At 44.4% G+C, this 20285-nt stretch overlaps 1 protein-coding gene and 1 long non-coding RNA gene across 2 annotated transcripts; both read right to left on the reverse strand.

Moving 5' to 3' along the window:
• Window positions 1-3410: 3410 nt before the first annotated feature.
• On the reverse strand, window positions 3411-10415 carry LOC142259341 (uncharacterized). The gene is made up of 2 exons (XM_075331805.1): window positions 10394-10415; window positions 3411-4707 (listed from the first exon to the last, which is right to left on the reverse strand). The coding sequence occupies exons 1-2, from the start codon at window positions 10413-10415 to the stop codon at window positions 3599-3601; spliced, it is 1131 nt and encodes a 376-aa protein (XP_075187920.1). The 3' UTR covers window positions 3411-3598.
• Window positions 10416-10582: 167 nt separating this feature from the next.
• Window positions 10583-19823, reverse strand: LOC142259351 (uncharacterized). The gene is made up of 4 exons (XR_012727940.1): window positions 19705-19823; window positions 19508-19621; window positions 13462-13527; window positions 10583-11326 (listed from the first exon to the last, which is right to left on the reverse strand). It is a non-coding gene; the product is annotated as an uncharacterized LOC142259351 (long non-coding RNA).
• Between the last annotated feature and the right edge of the window lie 462 nt (window positions 19824-20285).

Below are 20285 nucleotides of genomic sequence, written 5' to 3' on the forward strand. Positions count from 1 at the left end.
TTGTCTGGTGATCAATTTGGAGGGCTCCCCAAGCTGTTTTTTTTTTTTTAATTATTTATAAATAAATAATTAAAAAAAAACAAACAAACGTGGGGTCCCCCCAAATTAGATCACCAGCCAAGGTGAAGCTGACAGCTGGGGTCTGGTATTTTCAGGATGGGAAGAGCCATGGTTATTGGACTCTTCCCAGCCTAAAAATAGCAGGCCGCAGCCGCCCCAGAAGTGGCGCATCCATTAGATGCGCCAATCCTGGCGCTTCGCCCCAGCTCATCCCGCGCCCTGGTGCGTTGGCTAACGGGGTAATGAATGGGGTTGATACCAGATGTGTAATGTCACCTGGCATCAAGCCCAGCAATTAGTTATGTCACGGCGTCTATCAGATACCCGACATAACTAATTGACAGTAATAAGAAAAAAAATTGACAACAAAAAAAAATTTATTTGAAAAAACACTCCCCAAAACATTCCCTGATTGACCAATTTATTGAAAAGAAAAAAAAAAAATCCACTATAATCCATTTGGACGTCCCACGTCGACTCTGGACCTTCTAGAATATGGGGGACACGTTCAGGGAACGTATCCCCCATTTTCTAGGAGGGCAGACCCTCCATTTGAGGAGAGTGGGTGCAAAGAATCTGCACCCACCCTCCCTGGGTCACAGCTGCAGAGTGCGAGCAGCCAGCGTCCTGAACACAGGAAGCTGACAGCTGCGCTCTGCTCATGTGACCGGAGTCTGCAGAGAAGGAGCCGGAGGAGGGGGCCGCGGGGGATCAGCGCTCCGGTATGTATGACACCGGGGGACACCAGGGGGGGACCCGGCAGGGCCTAGGGAGCAGGTTTCTGTCGTATGTGTTATGGCACATACGACAGAAACCATAGGAACACTGTAAATGCGGCCGGCGCGCTGCTGTGCTCTCCGATGCGCGCGGCCATCTTGGATTTTCGGGAGGGGGTTGGGGGTCGGGGGGGGCACTTTGGGGATACCGAGGGGACCGGAGGGAACCGGGAAAAAGATTTATCTCCCATCTGGCATGTTTGATCATGCCAGATGGGAGATAAATGATTTTTTACCGGCGCGGTCATTTACTATAACTTGATGATCGGTATACGGTGTATACCGGTCATCAGGTGAGCGGGGACCGGAAAAACCGGCCCGAATCATGATCTCCAGGGTCTCAGCTACCCCCGGCAGCTGAGACCCCGGAAATTTTCTGACTCTGGGGGGCGCTAGACCCTTTTTTCCGACCGCCGTTTTAAAACGGCAGAAAGGAATAAGTACCCTTTTTTAGTGCCGTTTTAAAACGTAACGCGGTCGTAATGGGGTTAATTCTGATATCATTAGAAATAGCACATTTTTCTCTACAAGGATCATTGTTTTTTTTTTGGAGTCTCTCAGTTTAAGAAAAGAAAAATGCCACTGAACTTGGTGTTATTTATTAATACGCAATGAATGGTAACTGCACGATTCAAACCCTTGCGTTGGTCCATGGTGGTTATACCACAACCAATTCCCTAAGAATTGGTCTTATAATCCTATTAAGAATTGTAATAATGCTGTCTTTCGAGAATTGGCAGCCCCATCGCCTAGGAGCCATGGCCGATAGCCGTGCAAGGGAAGTCGCGGGCGGTCTCTTTATTGCAGGTTCCGAAGCCTGAGGGTGGGTGTCTTTGCCTAGGATCCCAAGCCTAATATTGGGTATCTTTTGTTGGTTCCCAAGCCATAATGTTCAGTCTAAGTGGTCTGGAATTGTTGCTGAATTTGCAACATAATCGGTTCAGAGAAGCTGTATTGTCGGCCCATTGCTGTTGCTGCTGGTGCTGGAATTATTGCAATGATTGACTGCTCGGGAATCCAGCATGTATCATTTCTCACAGGCCACTGAAAGAAGCTAGCTGCTCCATGAGGCTGCATAAAATGTATTAATGCATCATGGTCGTCGACTGAAACTTCAGAAATATTTCCAATCCACCAGTTCCTATCGTAAATGCAGGAAATGTATTGCCCTGGCTGGAGGTTTGCAATTGGCACAAAAGGCATTTCTGATCTGTCAGATCCATCTACATGGGCAATGAAAGATGATGGGTCATTAGATACCCTTGAAATGCAAATCTTTTTGTCATCAATTGGCACAAACTGGTGATTTTCTCTTGTTCCAGTAATTGTATGTCCATCTTTGAACCTTTCCTCTTGAACTACCCGTATTTAGTCAATTTTTTCTTTTGGAACAAAAAAACTTGATTCCATGCAGTTGCTCGTTGCAAAAGTTGGATAAATCCACCGGGGTCAGTATTTGGTTTTCAGTTGGGCGTTGAAGACTGGCACGAGCTGCCAACCTCTTTGCTGTCCCTCCAATCCCATCACAGGGCTGACTTTCCATGACTGGTACCAAAAAGATTCCATTCAGCGCATTGTGGTGGCACAAGTTGAGAAAATTTTTGAAATTTTTGTACTGGGCTGCAGATCCATCGCTGAAGCAACAATTCCAGACCACTTAGACTGAACATTATGGCTTGGGAACCAACAAAAGATACCCAATATTAGGCTTGGGATTCTAGGCAAAGACACCCACCCTCAGGCTTTGGAACCTGCGATAAAGAGACCACCCGCGACTTGCCTTGCACGGCTATCGGCCATGGCTCCTAGGCGATGGGGCTGCCAATTCTCGAAAGACAGCATTATTACAATTCTTAATAGGATTATAAGACCAATTCTTAGTGAATTGGTTGTGGTATAACCACCATGAACCAACGCTAGGGTTTGAATAGTGCAGTTACCATTCATTGCGTATTAATAAATAACACCATGTTCAGTGGCATTTTTCTTTTCTTAAACTGAGAGACTCCAAAACAAACCCCAATGATCCTTGTAGAGAAAAATGTGCTCTTTCAAATGATATCAGAATTAATATATTTTAGGGGTACCCTTTTTGAGAAATTTGACCTAAAAATAGGTAAAATTCGTTTTTTTAAAGTTTGTCATCATATGTGGGTGTGAATATTTCCACAAATACATATGCTTTGACCGTGATATTGCAGCAATGCAAAGTCATGTAGATGTTTGGTGTACAGGGCAAAGCACCAGTTACTATTGTTTTTTGGTATTGAATTATATATGGGCAAAGTTAGGCATAAATTTTATGCAACACGTTTTACAAGCTACTTTGACACAAAATTGCGGCCGAAATATTGTTTTGTCATAGCCGGTAATAATTTTATCGTGTTTAGCAGCAAAAGTTGAGCTAGTATGCCAAATTTCAGCATCATAGCCATTATAGAACTCTAATGGCTATGTGCCAAAGTTTGTAAAATCCTCTTAGCTGAAGCCGCAGGCTTGGTGGGACCTCCAGTGAAAGGTCAACAGTGCCCAATGTATTTGAGATCTGGCCCTAAAATTTTACAGAACCTCTTTTCAAACATACATGTACATCCTTATAAATTTTCAACAAAATCGGAGAAGGTCGAGTGGGGACCACTGGTCCACTTGACATGGAATGACCCAAACATCTACTAAATTCTGAATGCAAGAATGGCTCCTCTACTGTGTGGGTTTTCTCATAGTCGACAAGACTTGATTTACCAGTTAAACATTTCAATTATTCACAACATGAAAAAGGTTTCTTTCATGTGCAGTCTCTTCACATGTTTAACAAGATCTGATTTCTGAGAAAAACATTTCCCACATTCAAAACATAAAAATGGTTTATCCCCTGTGTGAACCTTTCCATGGTCAACAAGAGATGATTTCCTAGTAAAACATTTACCACATTCCAGGCATGAAAATGGCTTCTCTCCTGTGTGAGATCTTTGATGCGTAACAAGATGTGAGCTTAGAATAAAACATTTCCCACATTCTGAACATGAAAATGGCTTCTCCCCTGTGTGAGATCTTTGATGCCTAACAAGTTCTGACTTCAGCTTAAAACATTTCCCACATTCTGAACATAAAAATGGCTTCTCCCCTGTGTGAATTCTTTGATGCACAACAAGTTCTGATTTCCAATTAAAACATTTCCCACACTCTGAACATGAAAATGGCTTCTCCCCTGTGTGAGATCTTTGATGCGTAACAAGATGTGAGCTTAGAATAAAACATTTCCCACATTCTGAACATGAAAATGGCTTCTCCCCTGTGTGAGATCTTTGATGCCTAACAAGTTCTGACTTCAGCTTAAAACATTTCCCACATTCGGAACATAAAAATGGCTTCTCCCCTGTGTGAATTCTTTGATGTACAACAAGTTCTGATTTCCAATTAAAACATTTCCCACACTCTGAACATGAAAATGGCTTCTCCCCTGTGTGATTTTTCTTATGTCTAACAAGTTCTGATTTCTGAACAAAAGATTTCTCACACTCTGAACAAAAAAATGGCTTCTCCCCTGTGTGATATTTTTGATGATAAATAAGGTTTGATTTTCGAGCAAAACATTTCTCACATTCTGGGCATGAAAACGGTTTCTCCCTTGTAGGATCGGTTTCATGTTCCATATCACTTCTGTAACTTTTATTTTGCTTACAATTCTGTGATAAATCAGAATTTTGGACTTGTTTGAAAAGATCATGTGATAAAGCTTTCCGAGGAAGGACTGGAGGTATATCTGGGACAACAGCATGCTCTTCATATGTATCATGTGTGATACTGTCATCATCTGTTATAAATTCTGAAGATATTAAATTTCCATCTGAACTCCCAATACAGTCATCTGCTAAAAATAAACACAATGTTATTATTTTAATGATATCTCGAAAGTACATTTATTTTTTAAACCATAACATCAGAAATTAAAATGAGGAAAAAATGTATTCTGAATCTGTTTTCCAATTTCAACATCTAAGAGCTACATCTTCGTTAATTCGGATCTCCCATTCCTAGCACCAGTTCTCTGGAATGTGCTACAGTAAATAATGTTATGGATTATCACAATGTGACTGCAGGATAATCACGGACAGGTGGCTCCTATACTGTCCCTCATGCTAGGAGACCTTAAGCTATTCCTAACCTCTGGATTACCACTGACGTTGGAGATGGCGGAGTCCCATGCCTTACTACTCCCCTGACCAGATCAAATATGTTATAGCCCTTGGGAAGGAAGGGGCAGGAATATGATAAAAACATAGATTAAGACAGATGGGACACATTGCAAACTCACAGAAATAAACAGTGAGGGACTAAGGAGAAAAGCAAGAGCAGGCAGGCAGCACCAAAAGGACAAAAAGGGTTAACACCACAACAGCTCACAGCAATAATACACAACAACCACCAGCATGTCTGGAGAATAACTCTTGCTAGCCTGCCCAAGCCTGTGGTTCGACGTAAAAGCAGGTAGCAGGGTCTTGCGGGCTGTGCAGATAACCATTAGGACTCCAGTTCATCAAGACCAGAGATGGACACTGAAAAATGATGTTAGGGACTAGAGTAAGATTTCTGGCATAGCGAATGGCACAGTTTGTTACGAATTAAAGAAGCCGTGGCATTACACCCTTCTTCTGGTCATGCTCTGCCTATTTTGGCAAAGCTGGATAAAACTGGTGTGAACACACACAGACGCTAGCCTGTCGCCTTTTCAGCTTTAGACTTCTGTAATTAAGAGATCTTTGGTCACATGACATGTTGTCAAAAACGTCCTTAACCCCTTCAGCCCCGGGGCACTTTCCGTTTTTGCGTTTTTGTTTTTTGCTCCCCTTCTTCCGAGAGCCGTAACTTTTTTTATTTTTCCGTCAATCTTGCCATATGAGGGCTTGTTTTTTGCGGGACAAGTTGTACTTTTAAATGAAACCATAAGTTTTACCATATGGTGTACTGGAAAACAACAAAAAAATTCCAAATGCGGAAAAATTGCAAAAAAAGTGTGATGGCACAATAGTTTTTGGGATGTTTTATTCACGGTGTTCACTATATGGTAAAAGTTAACTGATGTGTGGGTATGATGCCTGAGGTCGGTGCGAGTTTGTAGACACCAAACATGTATAGGTTTACTTGTATCTAAGGGGTTAAAAAAAATTCACAAGTTTGTCCAATAAAAGTGGCGCACGTTTTGCGCCATTTTCTGAAACACGTAGCGTTCTTATTTTTTTGGGATCTATGGCTCAGTGATGGCTTATTTTTTGCGTCTCGAGCTGACGTTTCTAATGGTACCATTTTTTCGCAGATGCTACGTTTTGATCGCCTGTTATTGCATTTTCCATAAAACTTGCGGCGACCAAAAAATGTAATTTTGGCGTTTGGAATTTTTTTGCCACTACGCCGTTTACCAATCAGATTAATTGATTTTATATTTTGATAGATCGGGCATTTCTGAACGCGGCGATACCAAATATGTGTATATTTATTTATTTTTTAATCCTTTAATTTTCAATCGGGGGAAAGGGGGGTGATTTGAACTTTTAGGTTTTTTGTTTATTTTTTAAAACTTTTTGCTATAGCAATCCGATCGCTATTATCTATCTGCTGATCACAGCTATACAGCTGTAAACAGCAGATTCAGTCACTTTCTTTTTCCCTCTGTTCTCGGCCGAGGGAAAATGAAAGTGAAACATCATAGCTGCAAGCGTCATCACATGACCCTGTGCTATGATGGCAACCACTGATAGTCACGTGATCACGCACGTGACTTCCGGTGGGGGCAGCGGTAAGTAAAAAACATGGCCGCGCACATTTAGATCTTGCTGCCAGACTTTGGCAGCAAGATTTAAGGGGTTAATGGCCGCAGGTGGAAGCGATTCCACCCGCGGCTAGCAGGCACACATGTCAGCTGTTGAAAACAGCTGATATGTGTGCCGACCGCCGCCGCATGCCCGCGGCAGGGGGCAGGGCTTAACGGGACACGCTTTATGACGGATATATCCGTCCATGGTCGTGAAGGGGTTAAGCAGTCCTAAAATCGACATATAAACACTGGGGCTCTTAGGAGAATGGGGGCCCTGTGAAATTGTCCAGTTTGCTCTCTCTTTCCCCTAATGCCAGTCCAGCATGCCAGCCTGTCTTTTGTTCAGTTTATTTAGACCCCTGCAATTAAGAGACATTTTGTTACATCATGCATACCTCCCAACTGTCCCGGATACAGCGGGACTATCACGCTTTGTAGAGTTTGTCCCGTTGCCACGGGCGGGAGGTCTTTATCCCGGCTCCGCCCACCCACTCTCTAACCGCCTCGCTGCTTTTCCCTCCTACCATCCTAACACGTGTCTTGAGCATTACAGAGCAGAGCGCGCTACGCTAGTTTCTGTGCTGCTGCTAAGGCAATGAATGTCTCCAGCGCTGATTCCCTCCCCTCCGGTCCGGAGCCTGTGCTCCTCCAGCTGTTTCTCTGATCTATCGTGTGTGCAGTGTTTGCTTCTCAATGCTGCAGGCACACGGTAGATCAGGACATTGGGGAGAAGACAGTGTGTACTTACCACTTGTTTCCTCTCCTGCAGGTGCACAGACAGCACTGGCCGGTAATATGCAAAGATAGAAGCATTACCAATGCTTCTATCAGCTACCGACCACATGATCTCCTGCCTGGCAGAGCTGCTGCATCTTAGGCTAAGTTTACACCACCAGTTTTGCAGAGCCGGCCAATCCGGCTCTAAAACCTATGCAACGGATGCAGCGACAAAACCGCATGTTTTTTACATGCGGCCCGTCCGGTTTTTGCCGCTTGCGGCAGGCTACTGAGCATGCGCAGTGGAAAAAACCGCATGCGGCGTCCATAGGCATGCATTGCAAATCGCGCCGCATCGGCCGGATGCGGCGCGATGCGGGTTTTTTTGTTGGACAAAAAAACATGCCAGGCACCGTTCCATCCGGCCGCCGCATCGGCTAAATCTGCCGCATGCGGCAAAAACCGGACCGAACGCAAGCCCATGCGGCACAATACGGCACTAATGTAAGTCTATGCAGGAAAAACCGCAACCGGAGGCAAAAAAAAAAAACGGTTGCGTTTTTCCTGCAGAGCGCCGTATTGTGCCGCATGGCAAAAAATGGATGTGTGAAAGCAGCCTTAGGCTAAGTTCACACATCAGTTTTTTCCAATCAGGCACAATCCGGTTTGTACCTGATGCAACGGATCCGTCTCAGATTGAGAAAAAACTGATGCGACGGATCCGTTTTTTGTTTTTTTTTGTTTTGCTGAGAGAGAGACAGAGACCCCACCATCACTGCACAAACACCGGCACTACCTCACACGCATCATCACCGCACACGCCAGCACTACCCAGCACGCATCATCACCGCACAGGCAGGCACTACCTCACACGCATCATCACCGCACACCCCTGCACTACCTAGCATGCATCATCACCGCACAGGCAGGCACTACCTCACACGCATCATCACCGCACACCCCTGCACTACCGCACGCATTATCACCGCACACGCCGGCACTACCCTGCACGCATCTTCAACGCACACAACCCGGCATTACCTCAGTGACGTCACCGCTGACAGCGCGACTCCCTTCAGTTGCTGCGTGGAGCTGATAGAGAGAGGCGGTGTTCTACTGCCGTTCCTGTCAGCTTCATGTAGTAGAGCTGAGAGCGTCACGGGACCTCTGTGGATTACCTGGAGGGGTATTTGGGGATTTTAATAAAATGGTGAAAGAGGGTGTTTTTTTGTCTTTTATTCCAAATAAATAATTTTTTTGGGTGTATGTGTTTATTTACTTTCACTTACAGGTTAATCATTGGGGGTGTCTCATAGACGCCTGCCATGATTAACCCCTTATTACCCCGATTGCCACCGCACCAGGGCAATTCAGGAAGGAGCCGGGTAGAGTCCCTGGACTGTCGCATCTAATGGATACGGCAATTCCGGGCGGCTGCTGGCTGATATTTTAGGCTGGGGTGCTCCCCATAACGTAGAGCTCCCCATCCTGAGAATACCAGCCTTCAGCAGTGTGGCTTTATCTTGGCTGGTATCAAAATTGGGGGAACCGCATGCCGTTTTTCTTTTAATTATTTATTTATTTTACTGCACAATATAGACCCGCCCACCGGCTGCTGTGATTGGTTGCAGTGAGGCAGCTGTCACTCAGCGTGGGGGCGTGTCTGCCTGCAACTAATCATAGGTGCCGGTGTGCGGGGAAAGCAAGGAATACGAGATTGAATAATGAGCGGCCGGCATTTTCAAATCAGGAGAAGCCGCCGGAGCAGTGTGACAGCCGTGCAGCCCCGCGTCGGTGATTGGTGAGTGGGTGAGAGTGAGTGAATAAGTCAGTGAGTCAGTCAGTGAGTGAGAGAGTTTGAGAGTGAGTGATTGATTGATTTTCTGACAAGCAATGAATTTATATCACTTCTGGGCATGCTCAGAAGTAAAAAACGGATACGGTACATGCTTCCGGCGTTTGAAGCATGCCACCGAATCCGGCTCGCATAAACTTTCATTATGCACCATGCCGCACAGCGCCGCACCCGGAGCTATGCATTTTTTTGCCGCTGGCAAAAAACGTTCCTCTCTGCGTCCTGTGCGGCCGCCGGAGTGACGTTTTTTGCGCATCAGGCAAAAACCAGATCAAAATAAATAACGGCATAACCATCAGCATGTTCATAGGGATATATCAATATATCATATATATATATCATAGAATGCAAGTAAGGACTACTAAATATGGACCAAATCGCTAAAAGGTTACAAGACAAGCAAAGGAGAGAGGCGATCAGTTGGTACAAGAATTATTTTTATTCACAATAATAGCAAACAGGTGAAGGGATAAGAGGCAAAAAGCGATTTACATCACCACAATGTAAGGTAATATACTATATTTAGTAACAAAATGGCTGACAAGCAGTGCATAAAGGTATGTATGTTGAGTCCATGCTACCGTGTACAGCATCCAATATTCATTATATCCATATCATTATCACATCAGTAATATGGAGTCAACACAGTACATACCATACATAAACAAATACATATATTCATACTAGTATCATACCGCTGTGTCTATGTCAAAGAATTATTCATTATTCTATGATCAAAATTAGTTCCGATCATAGGATATAACCTGGCGCAACAAGGAAAACACATATATCAGGGATTAATGAATTACTCCATAGAAAAAGCTCATAATAAGTGTGCATGTAAAGCTATCCATGACAGAATGCATACAAGCCATCATTGCATATATATATGTTAAATGGAAACCTATCCCAAAAATATCATCCACCATGGGATCACAAGGGATGTCTAATCAATACTCCAACACATACTCGCAATATAACACATAGTGGAGCGCACATCAGACATCACCATATAATCACATGCAGAAAAGAGGGGAACTATCTAACATAAGGTCATAACAGATGTCTCACAGGTAGTCCATTAGTGATTGCATACAGATGAAGAGCCAACATAATTCCCTATATGTCAACCAAGGGCGCAGTAAAACTGCAGCACATGTAGTGCCAGGATACCATAGACACAGCCATACGCCATCGATACTCACATAAAAGTGCAGGAGATAAGAAAAATGCACCGCTAGCCATAAGTCAACATGGATAACATTACCTAGATGATAATGAACACTGTGGTGGTAATGCGCCCGATGCGCATTTCGGTGTGTACCTTCGTCAGGGGGCGTGACCGGAAGGGAAAGGGGGGTGCCATTTAAAAAGGCCTCAATCCCCAGCTGATTGGGCAGTCGTTGTGACGCATCCGAAGCCGGCCGGGCGGAAGTCCCGCCTCACAGACGCGTCATGGCCACAGAGGGCGCCGGGTAAGAAAACCAGCGTCCCCGTAACCATAGAGACGCGCCCGAGAGACAGAGAAATCCAGGGCCGGCGACGCATGCGTGGACAACCCAGCCAGGTGGGGAAAGACAGAAATACTTTATATGGATCATAAACAATAATACATAATCCTTCATCAGTGATATTGGAAATCTCGTAATAGGAGAAAGTTCGTCATATATTAAACCCCATAGGACAGTAATATAAACACCATAGCAATGTATACAAAGATAGTTAAAACACATATAGTGTTATATACACGTCCGTCCAAACTGCACATACATTATTCTAGAATAGACCAATATATAGATCAAACCATGTTAAAGGACATACCATAAAAGAACAATGTATACATGCAGCATGTTCACCTACATTCCATAGGGCCACAAAAAAGCCACACATGTATACATGACTCAATTTATGTTACAGCAAGAATCAACAACAACATCCTATATGATGTAATATAACAATTATACACCAAAAAAATATTTATTGAAGACAAACACGTATTCTTGATCTTGCAGTTCAGGGCGTCAATTCCAAATCCACTGTCACATATGGGGAAATATTCAAATATATCGAGCCACTCCAGAATATTATCACATAATGAAAATAGGCCTAAAAATACAAATAAAAAATTAAAAACAATTAAAATCAAACCAAAAACACCCAACTCTAAAGAAATGGAATGAAACTCATGTTTTCATTTAGTCCCTGGGGCTGGACTGTCCGCAGGCGCCAGATCCATTGGGTCTCCAGTCTTGCTAAACGCTGACTAATAAACCCGCCACGAATGTCAACGTCTAGCCTATCAATTCCACGAACCAAAAACTTGGCTGAATCACATTCATGAAACAGCTTAAAGTGCCGTGGAATGGTTTTTAGCGTCGACACATCAACGTGATCACGTGCGGCCTCTATCCCCAAAATGTGCTCACGAACCCGAACCTTGAGCTGGCGGGTCGTGAGCCCAATGTAGATCTTGGGGCAAGGGCAAAGGCCATAATATATCACGGACTTTGACTCACACGTGATCCTCTTAATGATCTTAAAATTCTTGGTAAATGAGGAATCACAAAAGTCATCAGTCCGCGATATATTAGGACACGCGACACACTTACCACATGGGAAGCAGCCGCCCCTAGCAGTAGATGTATTAAAGAAGACTGGAGCCATGGTATTCTCATGGAGACTGCGGACCAAATGGTCCTTAAGATTCCTAGCTCTCCGTACAGTAATCTGTGGCTTCTTGGGCAGGATTTTAGCCAACGTGGGGTCTGCTTGTAAGATAGGCCAGGATTTAGTGAGTGCCTCCCGTATAGCTACATGTTGATTACAATAATTGGTGATAAACCTAACAGTTGTATCACCACCTCTTGATTTGCTGGAATACAGCAATTGATTCCTGGAGGAATGTTTAGCTCTATGATAGGCCCGCTTGATCATACGTCTACTATAGCCTCTTTCAAGGAATCGTTTAGTCAATTCAGCCGCCTGTATTTCGAAGTCTCCGTCACTCGAACATAATCTTCGAATACGTAAAAACTGGCCAGTAGGCACAGAGCCTATCATATGTGGTGGATGGAAAGATGACGCATGAAGTAAGGTATTGGTCGCTGTAGATTTGCGATGTAAATTTGACTGTAAAAAGCCATCAGAGTCCCTGTATACCAGCACATCCAGAAATGCGATGGAATCGGTAGAGCATTGATAAGTCAAACGGATGTTACGAGTGTTGGAGTTCAATTCCCTAATAAATACCAAAAGAAAATCAAAACTTCCCTGCCAGATGAGGAAAATGTCGTCGATGTACCGAGTCCATAAGAGGACCCGGCCCATCGACGACTCCAAATCTGACAGGGGGAGGTCCCTCTCCCACAGCTCCAGGAACAGATTTGCATACGCCGGCGCAAAGGCCGCGCCCATTGCTGTGCCCTGGAGCTGGAGATAGAAGGACCCCTTGAAAACGAAAAAATTATGCGTAAGGGAGAACTCCAACACCCGCAACACCAGGTCAACAAATTTAGTTGATAGATTGCTCATACTCAAATAAAACCTTACTGCCTCGATTCCATCAGCATGTCGGATACTGGTATACAGGGACTCCACATCGCATGATACCAAGCAAGAATCATCCCCCACATACAATCCATCAATACATTTGAGAAAATCGCCAGTATCCTGAATAAAGGACGGAAGGCTTCTCACAAGCGGCTGAAGCTGACTATCGAGCCATCTATTTACATTCTCCAGGAAGTTGCCGTTACCCGAAATAATCGGGCGACCGGGAGGCGAGGACGCATCCTTATGCAGCTTGGGAAGTAGATATAGTGTTGCAATCCTAGGCTCTGATACAATTAAAGCTGATGCCAACTCAGGGGAAATAACATAGTCATCTTTGGCCGTATGTACAATCTTTTTAAGTTCTTCTGTGTACTTAGCAAGAGGATTAAATGTCAACTTGCGATAACAAACTGTATCACGCAGTTGGCGAAATGCCTCCTTCTCATACGCGGATACAGGCCATATGACTATGTTACCCCCCTTATCGGCAGGCTTGATTGTAATGTCCGACATCTGCTGCAGCTCTTTTAGACGTACACGTTCCATTTTAGACAAATTATCCCCTCTAACATGACCAGGCAGACTCTCAAATGCTTTTGACACTACCTGCACAAAAAGATCAATATGTGCACATGAAGAAAGTGGCAAAGATTTCTTAGAAGGAGGTTTAATACATGATGGTACCTTACCTCCCTCCCCAGCTTTATGTTCCGATTCAAGTTCGGATAGTATGGCTAGTGCTCTTTGTTCTTTCTCTGCAGGAAACAAAATCCGAGATGTATCATCATAGAAGTATCTTTTAAACAACAAGGACCTAGCAAAGATATGTAAATCCTTAATTGCCGTAAATGCATGGAACCCCGCAACTGGAGAGAATGATAGACCTTTAGTCAGTAATGACAGGTCTGCCTCACTAAGTGCATGCGTACTCAAATTGATTACCTTATTGTCAGTCTTGGCACTGAATCCTCTCGGCTTCTTATACCATTGGGGTTGATAACGGGAAAATCCACCGCCTCCATAGGTTGCTCCAGACCTGGTACTTGAGTCAGAGGCCTCAGATACCTCACTAAGAGAGGATACATTTGACTGCACTGATGGGCGTCTCGTTCCCTCCTTTTGCGTATTAAACGGTTTACGCCAAAAATAGATTTTGTTCTCAGAAAAATCTTTCTGGTCGCGTTTAAATTTACGTAGATGAACATCTCGAATTTGTTTAGCAAGAGAGTCAACCTTCTTGCAGGCCTCTGAGTCATATCTGTCAGCCTTATCAGGGGGACAGATAGACCGAAAGGATACCTGCTTCTGATCAATGGTGATATCCATTTTGGAGATACTTGCAGTATTTAAGTCTATCAGAAGCTGCATCAGATTCGCGGAACATGCATTGCAAATATCTTCCCATTTAGTAATAAACTCCTGGTCTTCAACCACAAATGTAGGTGTCATAAAGCTGGGGAGGGAGGTAAGGTACCATCATGTATTAAACCTCCTTCTAAGAAATCTTTGCCACTTTCTTCATGTGCACATATTGATCTTTTTGTGCAGGTAGTGTCAAAAGCATTTGAGAGTCTGCCTGGTCATGTTAGAGGGGATAATTTGTCTAAAATGGAACGTGTACGTCTAAAAGAGCTGCAGCAGATGTCGGACATTACAATCAAGCCTGCCGATAAGGGGGGTAACATAGTCATATGGCCTGTATCCGCGTATGAGAAGGAGGCATTTCGCCAACTGCGTGATACAGTTTGTTATCGCAAGTTGACATTTAATCCTCTTGCTAAGTACACAGAAGAACTTAAAAAGATTGTACATACGGCCAAAGATGACTATGTTATTTCCCCTGAGTTGGCATCAGCTTTAATTGTATCAGAGCCTAGGATTGCAACACTATATCTACTTCCCAAGCTGCATAAGGATGCGTCCTCGCCTCCCGGTCGCCCGATTATTTCGGGTAACGGCAACTTCCTGGAGAATGTAAATAGATGGCTCGATAGTCAGCTTCAGCCGCTTGTGAGAAGCCTTCCGTCCTTTATTCAGGATACTGGCGATTTTCTCAAACGTATTGATGGATTGTATGTGGGGGATGATTCTTGCTTGGTATCATGCGATGTGGAGTCCCTGTATACCAGTATCCGACATGCTGATGGAATCGAGGCAGTAAGGTTTTATTTGAGTATGAGCAATCTATCAACTAAATTTGTTGACCTGGTGTTGCGGGTGTTGGAGTTCTCCCTTACGCATAATTTTTTCGTTTTCAAGGGGTCCTTCTATCTCCAGCTCCAGGGCACAGCAATGGGCGCGGCCTTTGCGCCGGCGTATGCAAATCTGTTCCTGGGGCTGTGGGAGAGGGACCTCCCCCTGTCAGATTTGGAGTCGTCGATGGGCCGGGTCCTCTTATGGACTCGGTACATCGACGACATTTTCCTCATCTGGCAGGGAAGTTTTGATTTTCTTTTGGTATTTATTAGGGAATTGAACTCCAACACTCGTAACATCCGTTTGACTTATCAATGCTCTACCGATTCCATCGCATTTCTGGATGTGCTGGTATACAGGGACTCTGATGGCTTTTTACAGTCAAATTTACATCGCAAATCTACAGCGACCAATACCTTACTTCATGCGTCATCTTTCCATCCACCACATATGATAGGCTCTGTGCCTACTGGCCAGTTTTTACGTATTCGAAGATTATGTTCGAGTGACGGAGACTTCGAAATACAGGCGGCTGAATTGACTAAACGATTCCTTGAAAGAGGCTATAGTAGACGTATGATCAAGCGGGCCTATCATAGAGCTAAACATTCCTCCAGGAATCAATTGCTGTATTCCAGCAAATCAAGAGGTGGTGATACAACTGTTAGGTTTATCACCAATTATTGTAATCAACATGTAGCTATACGGGAGGCACTCACTAAATCCTGGCCTATCTTACAAGCAGACCCCACGTTGGCTAAAATCCTGCCCAAGAAGCCACAGATTACTGTGCGGAGAGCTAGGAATCTTAAGGACCATTTGGTCCGCAGTCTCCATGAGAATACCATGGCTCCAGTCTTCTTTAATACATCTACTGCTAGGGGCGGCTGCTTCCCATGTGGTAAGTGTGTCGCGTGTCCTAATATATCGCGGACTGATGACTTTTGTGATTCCTCATTTACCAAGAATTTTAAGATCATTAAGAGGATCACGTGTGAGTCAAAGTCCGTGATATATTATGGCCTTTGCCCTTGCCCCAAGATCTACATTGGGCTCACGACCCGCCAGCTCAAGGTTCGGGTTCGTGAGCACATTTTGGGGATAGAGGCCGCACGTGATCACGTTGATGTGTCGACGCTAAAAACCATTCCACGGCACTTTAAGCTGTTTCATGAATGTGATTCAGCCAAGTTTTTGGTTCGTGGAATTGATAGGCTAGACGTTGACATTCGTGGCGGGTTTATTAGTCAGCGTTTAGCAAGACTGGAGACCCAATGGATCTGGCGCCTGCGGACAGTCCAGCCCCAGGGACTAAATGAAAACATGAGTTTCATTCCATTTCTTTAGAGTTGGGTGTTTTTGGTTTGATTTTAATTGTTTTTAATTTTTTATTTGTATTTTTAGGCCTATTTTCATTATGTGATAATATTCTGGAGTGGCTCGATATATTTGAATATTTCCCCATATGTGACAGTGGATTTAGAATTGACGCCCTGAACTGCAAGATCAAGAATACGTGTTTGTCTTCAATAAATATTTTTTTGGTGTATAATTGTTATATTACATCATATAGGATGTTGTTGTTGATTCTTGCTGTAACATAAATTGAGTCATGTATACATGTGTGGCTTTTTTGTGGCCCTATGGAATGTAGGTGAACATGCTGCATGTATACATTGTTCTTTTATGGTATGTCCTTTAACATGGTTTGATCTATATATTGGTCTATTCTAGAATAATGTATGTGCAGTTTGGACGGACGTGTATATAACACTATATGTGTTTTAACTATCTTTGTATACATTGCTATGGTGTTTATATTACTGTCCTATGGGGTTTAATATATGACGAACTTTCTCCTATTACGAGATTTCCAATGTCACTGATGAAGGATTATGTATTATTGTTTATGATCCATATAAAGTATTTCTGTCTTTCCCCACCTGGCTGGGTTGTCCACGCATGCGTCGCCGGCCCTGGATTTCTCTGTCTCTCGGGCGCGTCTCTATGGTTACGGGGACGCTGGTTTTCTTACCCGGCGCCCTCTGTGGCCATGACGCGTCTGTGAGGCGGGACTTCCGCCCGGCCGGCTTCGGATGCGTCACAACGACTGCCCAATCAGCTGGGGATTGAGGCCTTTTTAAATGGCACCCCCTTTCCCTTCCGGTCACGCCCCCTGACGAAGGTACACACCGAAATGCGCATCGGGCGCATTACCACCACAGTGTTCATTATCATCTAGGTAATGTTATCCATGTTGACTTATGGCTAGCGGTGCATTTTTCTTATCTCCTGCACTTTTATGTGAGTATCGATGGCGTATGGCTGTGTCTATGGTATCCTGGCACTACATGTGCTGCAGTTTTACTGCGCCCTTGGTTGACATATAGGGAATTATGTTGGCTCTTCATCTGTATGCAATCACTAATGGACTACCTGTGAGACATCTGTTATGACCTTATGTTAGATAGTTCCCCTCTTTTCTGCATGTGATTATATGGTGATGTCTGATGTGCGCTCCACTATGTGTTATATTGCGAGTATGTGTTGGAGTATTGATTAGACATCCCTTGTGATCCCATGGTGGATGATATTTTTGGGATAGGTTTCCATTTAACATATATATATGCAATGATGGCTTGTATGCATTCTGTCATGGATAGCTTTACATGCACACTTATTATGAGCTTTTTCTATGGAGTAATTCATTAATCCCTGATATATGTGTTTTCCTTGTTGCGCCAGGTTATATCCTATGATCGGAACTAATTTTGATCATAGAATAATGAATAATTCTTTGACATAGACACAGCGGTATGATACTAGTATGAATATATGTATTTGTTTATGTATGGTATGTACTGTGTTGACTCCATATTACTGATGTGATAATGATATGGATATAATGAATATTGGATGCTGTACACGGTAGCATGGACTCAACATACATACCTTTATGCACTGCTTGTCAGCCATTTTGTTACTAAATATAGTATATTACCTTACATTGTGGTGATGTAAATCGCTTTTTGCCTCTTATCCCTTCACCTGTTTGCTATTATTGTGAATAAAAATAATTCTTGTACCAACTGATCGCCTCTCTCCTTTGCTTGTCTAAAAACCAGATCAAGCGCAAGTACATGCGGCACAATCCGGCGCTAATAAAAGTCTATGAGGAAAATCCACACCCGGCGGCAAAAAGAAAACCAGATGCGTTTTTCCCGCAAGGCGCCGGATTGTGCCGCACAGCAAAAACCTGATGTGTGAACATACCCTTAGCTGCACACCCTGTTCAGCTCTCCTCCTGGGTCCTAGCTGCCTGCACACCCTGTTCAGCTCTCCTAGGTCCTAGCTGCCTGCACACCCTGTTCAGCCCTCCTCCTGGGTCCTAGCTGTCTGCACACCCTGTTCAGCTCTCCTCCTGGGTCCTAGCTGCCTGCATACCCTGTTCAACTCTTCTCCTGGGTCCTAGCTGCCTGCACACCCTGTTCAGCTCTCCTCCTGGGTCCTAGCTGCCTGCACACCCTGTTCAGCTCTTCTCCTGGGTCCTAGCTGCCTGCACACCCTGTTCAGCTCTCCTCCTGGGTCCTAGCTGCCTGCATACCCTGTTCAACTCTTCTCCTGGGTCCTAGCTGCCTGCACACCCTGTTCAGCTCTCCTCCTGGGTCCTAGCTGCCTGCACACCCTGTTCAACTCTTCTCCTGGGTCCTAGCTGCCTGCACACCCTGTTCAGCTCTTCTCCTGGGTCCTAGATGCCTGCACACTCTGTTCAGCTCTCCTCCTGGGTCCTAGCTGCCTGCACACCCTGTTCAGCCCTCCTCCTAGGTCCTAGCTGCCTGCACACCCTGTTTAGCTCTCCTCCTGGGTCCTAGCTGCCTGCACACCCTGTAGTTAACTCCCTGCCTGTTCTGCACATTGCTGATCTGTGGTAGCTCAGAGCGATCACGGACAGCTTCTGCAGTTTCAGTTTGCTGGATGGGTGTAGATGGGGAGTGGATATGGGTGTGGCCGTTTGTAAAATGGGTGTGGTTAGGGGTGTGGCCTAAAAATTGCCGCGTTGCGCACCGCAAACTTTGTCCCTCTTTCCCTTCTTTAAAAGTTGGGAGGTATGCATCATGTCACATGACTTTGAAATCATCAAAGGTTCTTAAACAATCAACCTTAGAATACAACTGATGGGGTCACTAAGAGAGTGGGGTTCCTGTGAAATTGCGCAGTTTGACTCCTCCCAACGTTGGCTCTGACTGTAACTAGGGCTTATTTTTGGAGTAGGGCTCATATTTCAAGCATTCTCCAAAAATCCTATAAAATCATGCTAGGTCTTATTTTCGGTGTAGGTCATATTTTCAGGGAAACAGAATATTCATGAACCCTCTGCAGGTCTTTTAGTTTCCTTCATAACAACATAGAGAAGGGACTAGAAACAAACAGCAGTAGAAGCAGAAGCAAAGAAAATACAGCTGAAAAAACCCAGAGCAGAAAGCCTAAAAATGTAAACACAAAATTAGTGCAGAGAGTACATGAGTAGATATCTCTTACAGGATAGACCTGGAGGAAACACATCCTGAGGAACATCGGGATCTTCTTGTTTACAGTCCTGTGGGAGAAGAGGACGGGGACATCTCTCTGGTGTTGTCCTCTTACTGGATAGAACTGGAGGAGACACATACAGGGACTGAATTCATTCCTTACATACAGATAATTATAGGACATGTGTATTTAGTCCTGTCTATTACCTGGTGATGTGAGGGGCTGGGGAACCTCCATCATGATGTCCTTGTACAGATCTTTGTGTCCTTCTAAATACTCCCACTCCTCCATGGAGAAATAGACGGTGACGTCCTGACACCTTATAGGAACCTGACACACACAATGATACCGTCACCCCCCGATCCCTTCATAACGTTACTGTATAATGTCCCAGCATTCCCAGCAGTGTCACCTCTCCAGTCAGCAGCTCAATCATCTTGTAGGTGAGTTCTAGGATCTTCTGGTCATTGATGTCCTCATGTATCGGGGGGTGAGGTGGAGGCCCCGTGATTGGGCTCAGGGGTCTTCCCCATCCCTCAGACACAGGGGCCTGACAGCGCTCACTAGAGGTCTTCTTCACTACTGTGTAATCCTGGTTATGGAGAGACACAGTAATAAATCTCACTCCAGACATTTCCAGAGTCCTCACCTCTCCAGTTCTGTCCATCTGTTATTCCCATAGATAAGAATGATGTAATGTGACGTCATCAGAATCTCTCACCTCTCCAGTAAGCCGGAAGAGGATCTCTAGGGTGAGGTGTAATATCCTCTCCGCCATCTTGTCCCT

Source organism: Anomaloglossus baeobatrachus (genome assembly GCF_048569485.1).
Source record: "Anomaloglossus baeobatrachus isolate aAnoBae1 chromosome 5 unlocalized genomic scaffold, aAnoBae1.hap1 SUPER_5_unloc_9, whole genome shotgun sequence".
Classification (NCBI taxonomy): domain Eukaryota; kingdom Metazoa; phylum Chordata; class Amphibia; order Anura; family Aromobatidae; genus Anomaloglossus; species Anomaloglossus baeobatrachus.

What these genes read in the sequence shown, in the direction of transcription:
- LOC142259341 (XM_075331805.1), bottom strand. Translation starts at nt 10,415, where the DNA reads ATGGCGTATGGCTGTGTCTATG. An exon ending in GGCGTATGGCTGTGTCTATG is followed by an intron (nt 4,708 to 10,393) that starts GTATCCTGGCAC and finishes GTTTATTTTTAG; the next exon opens with CAGATGACTGTATTGGGAGT.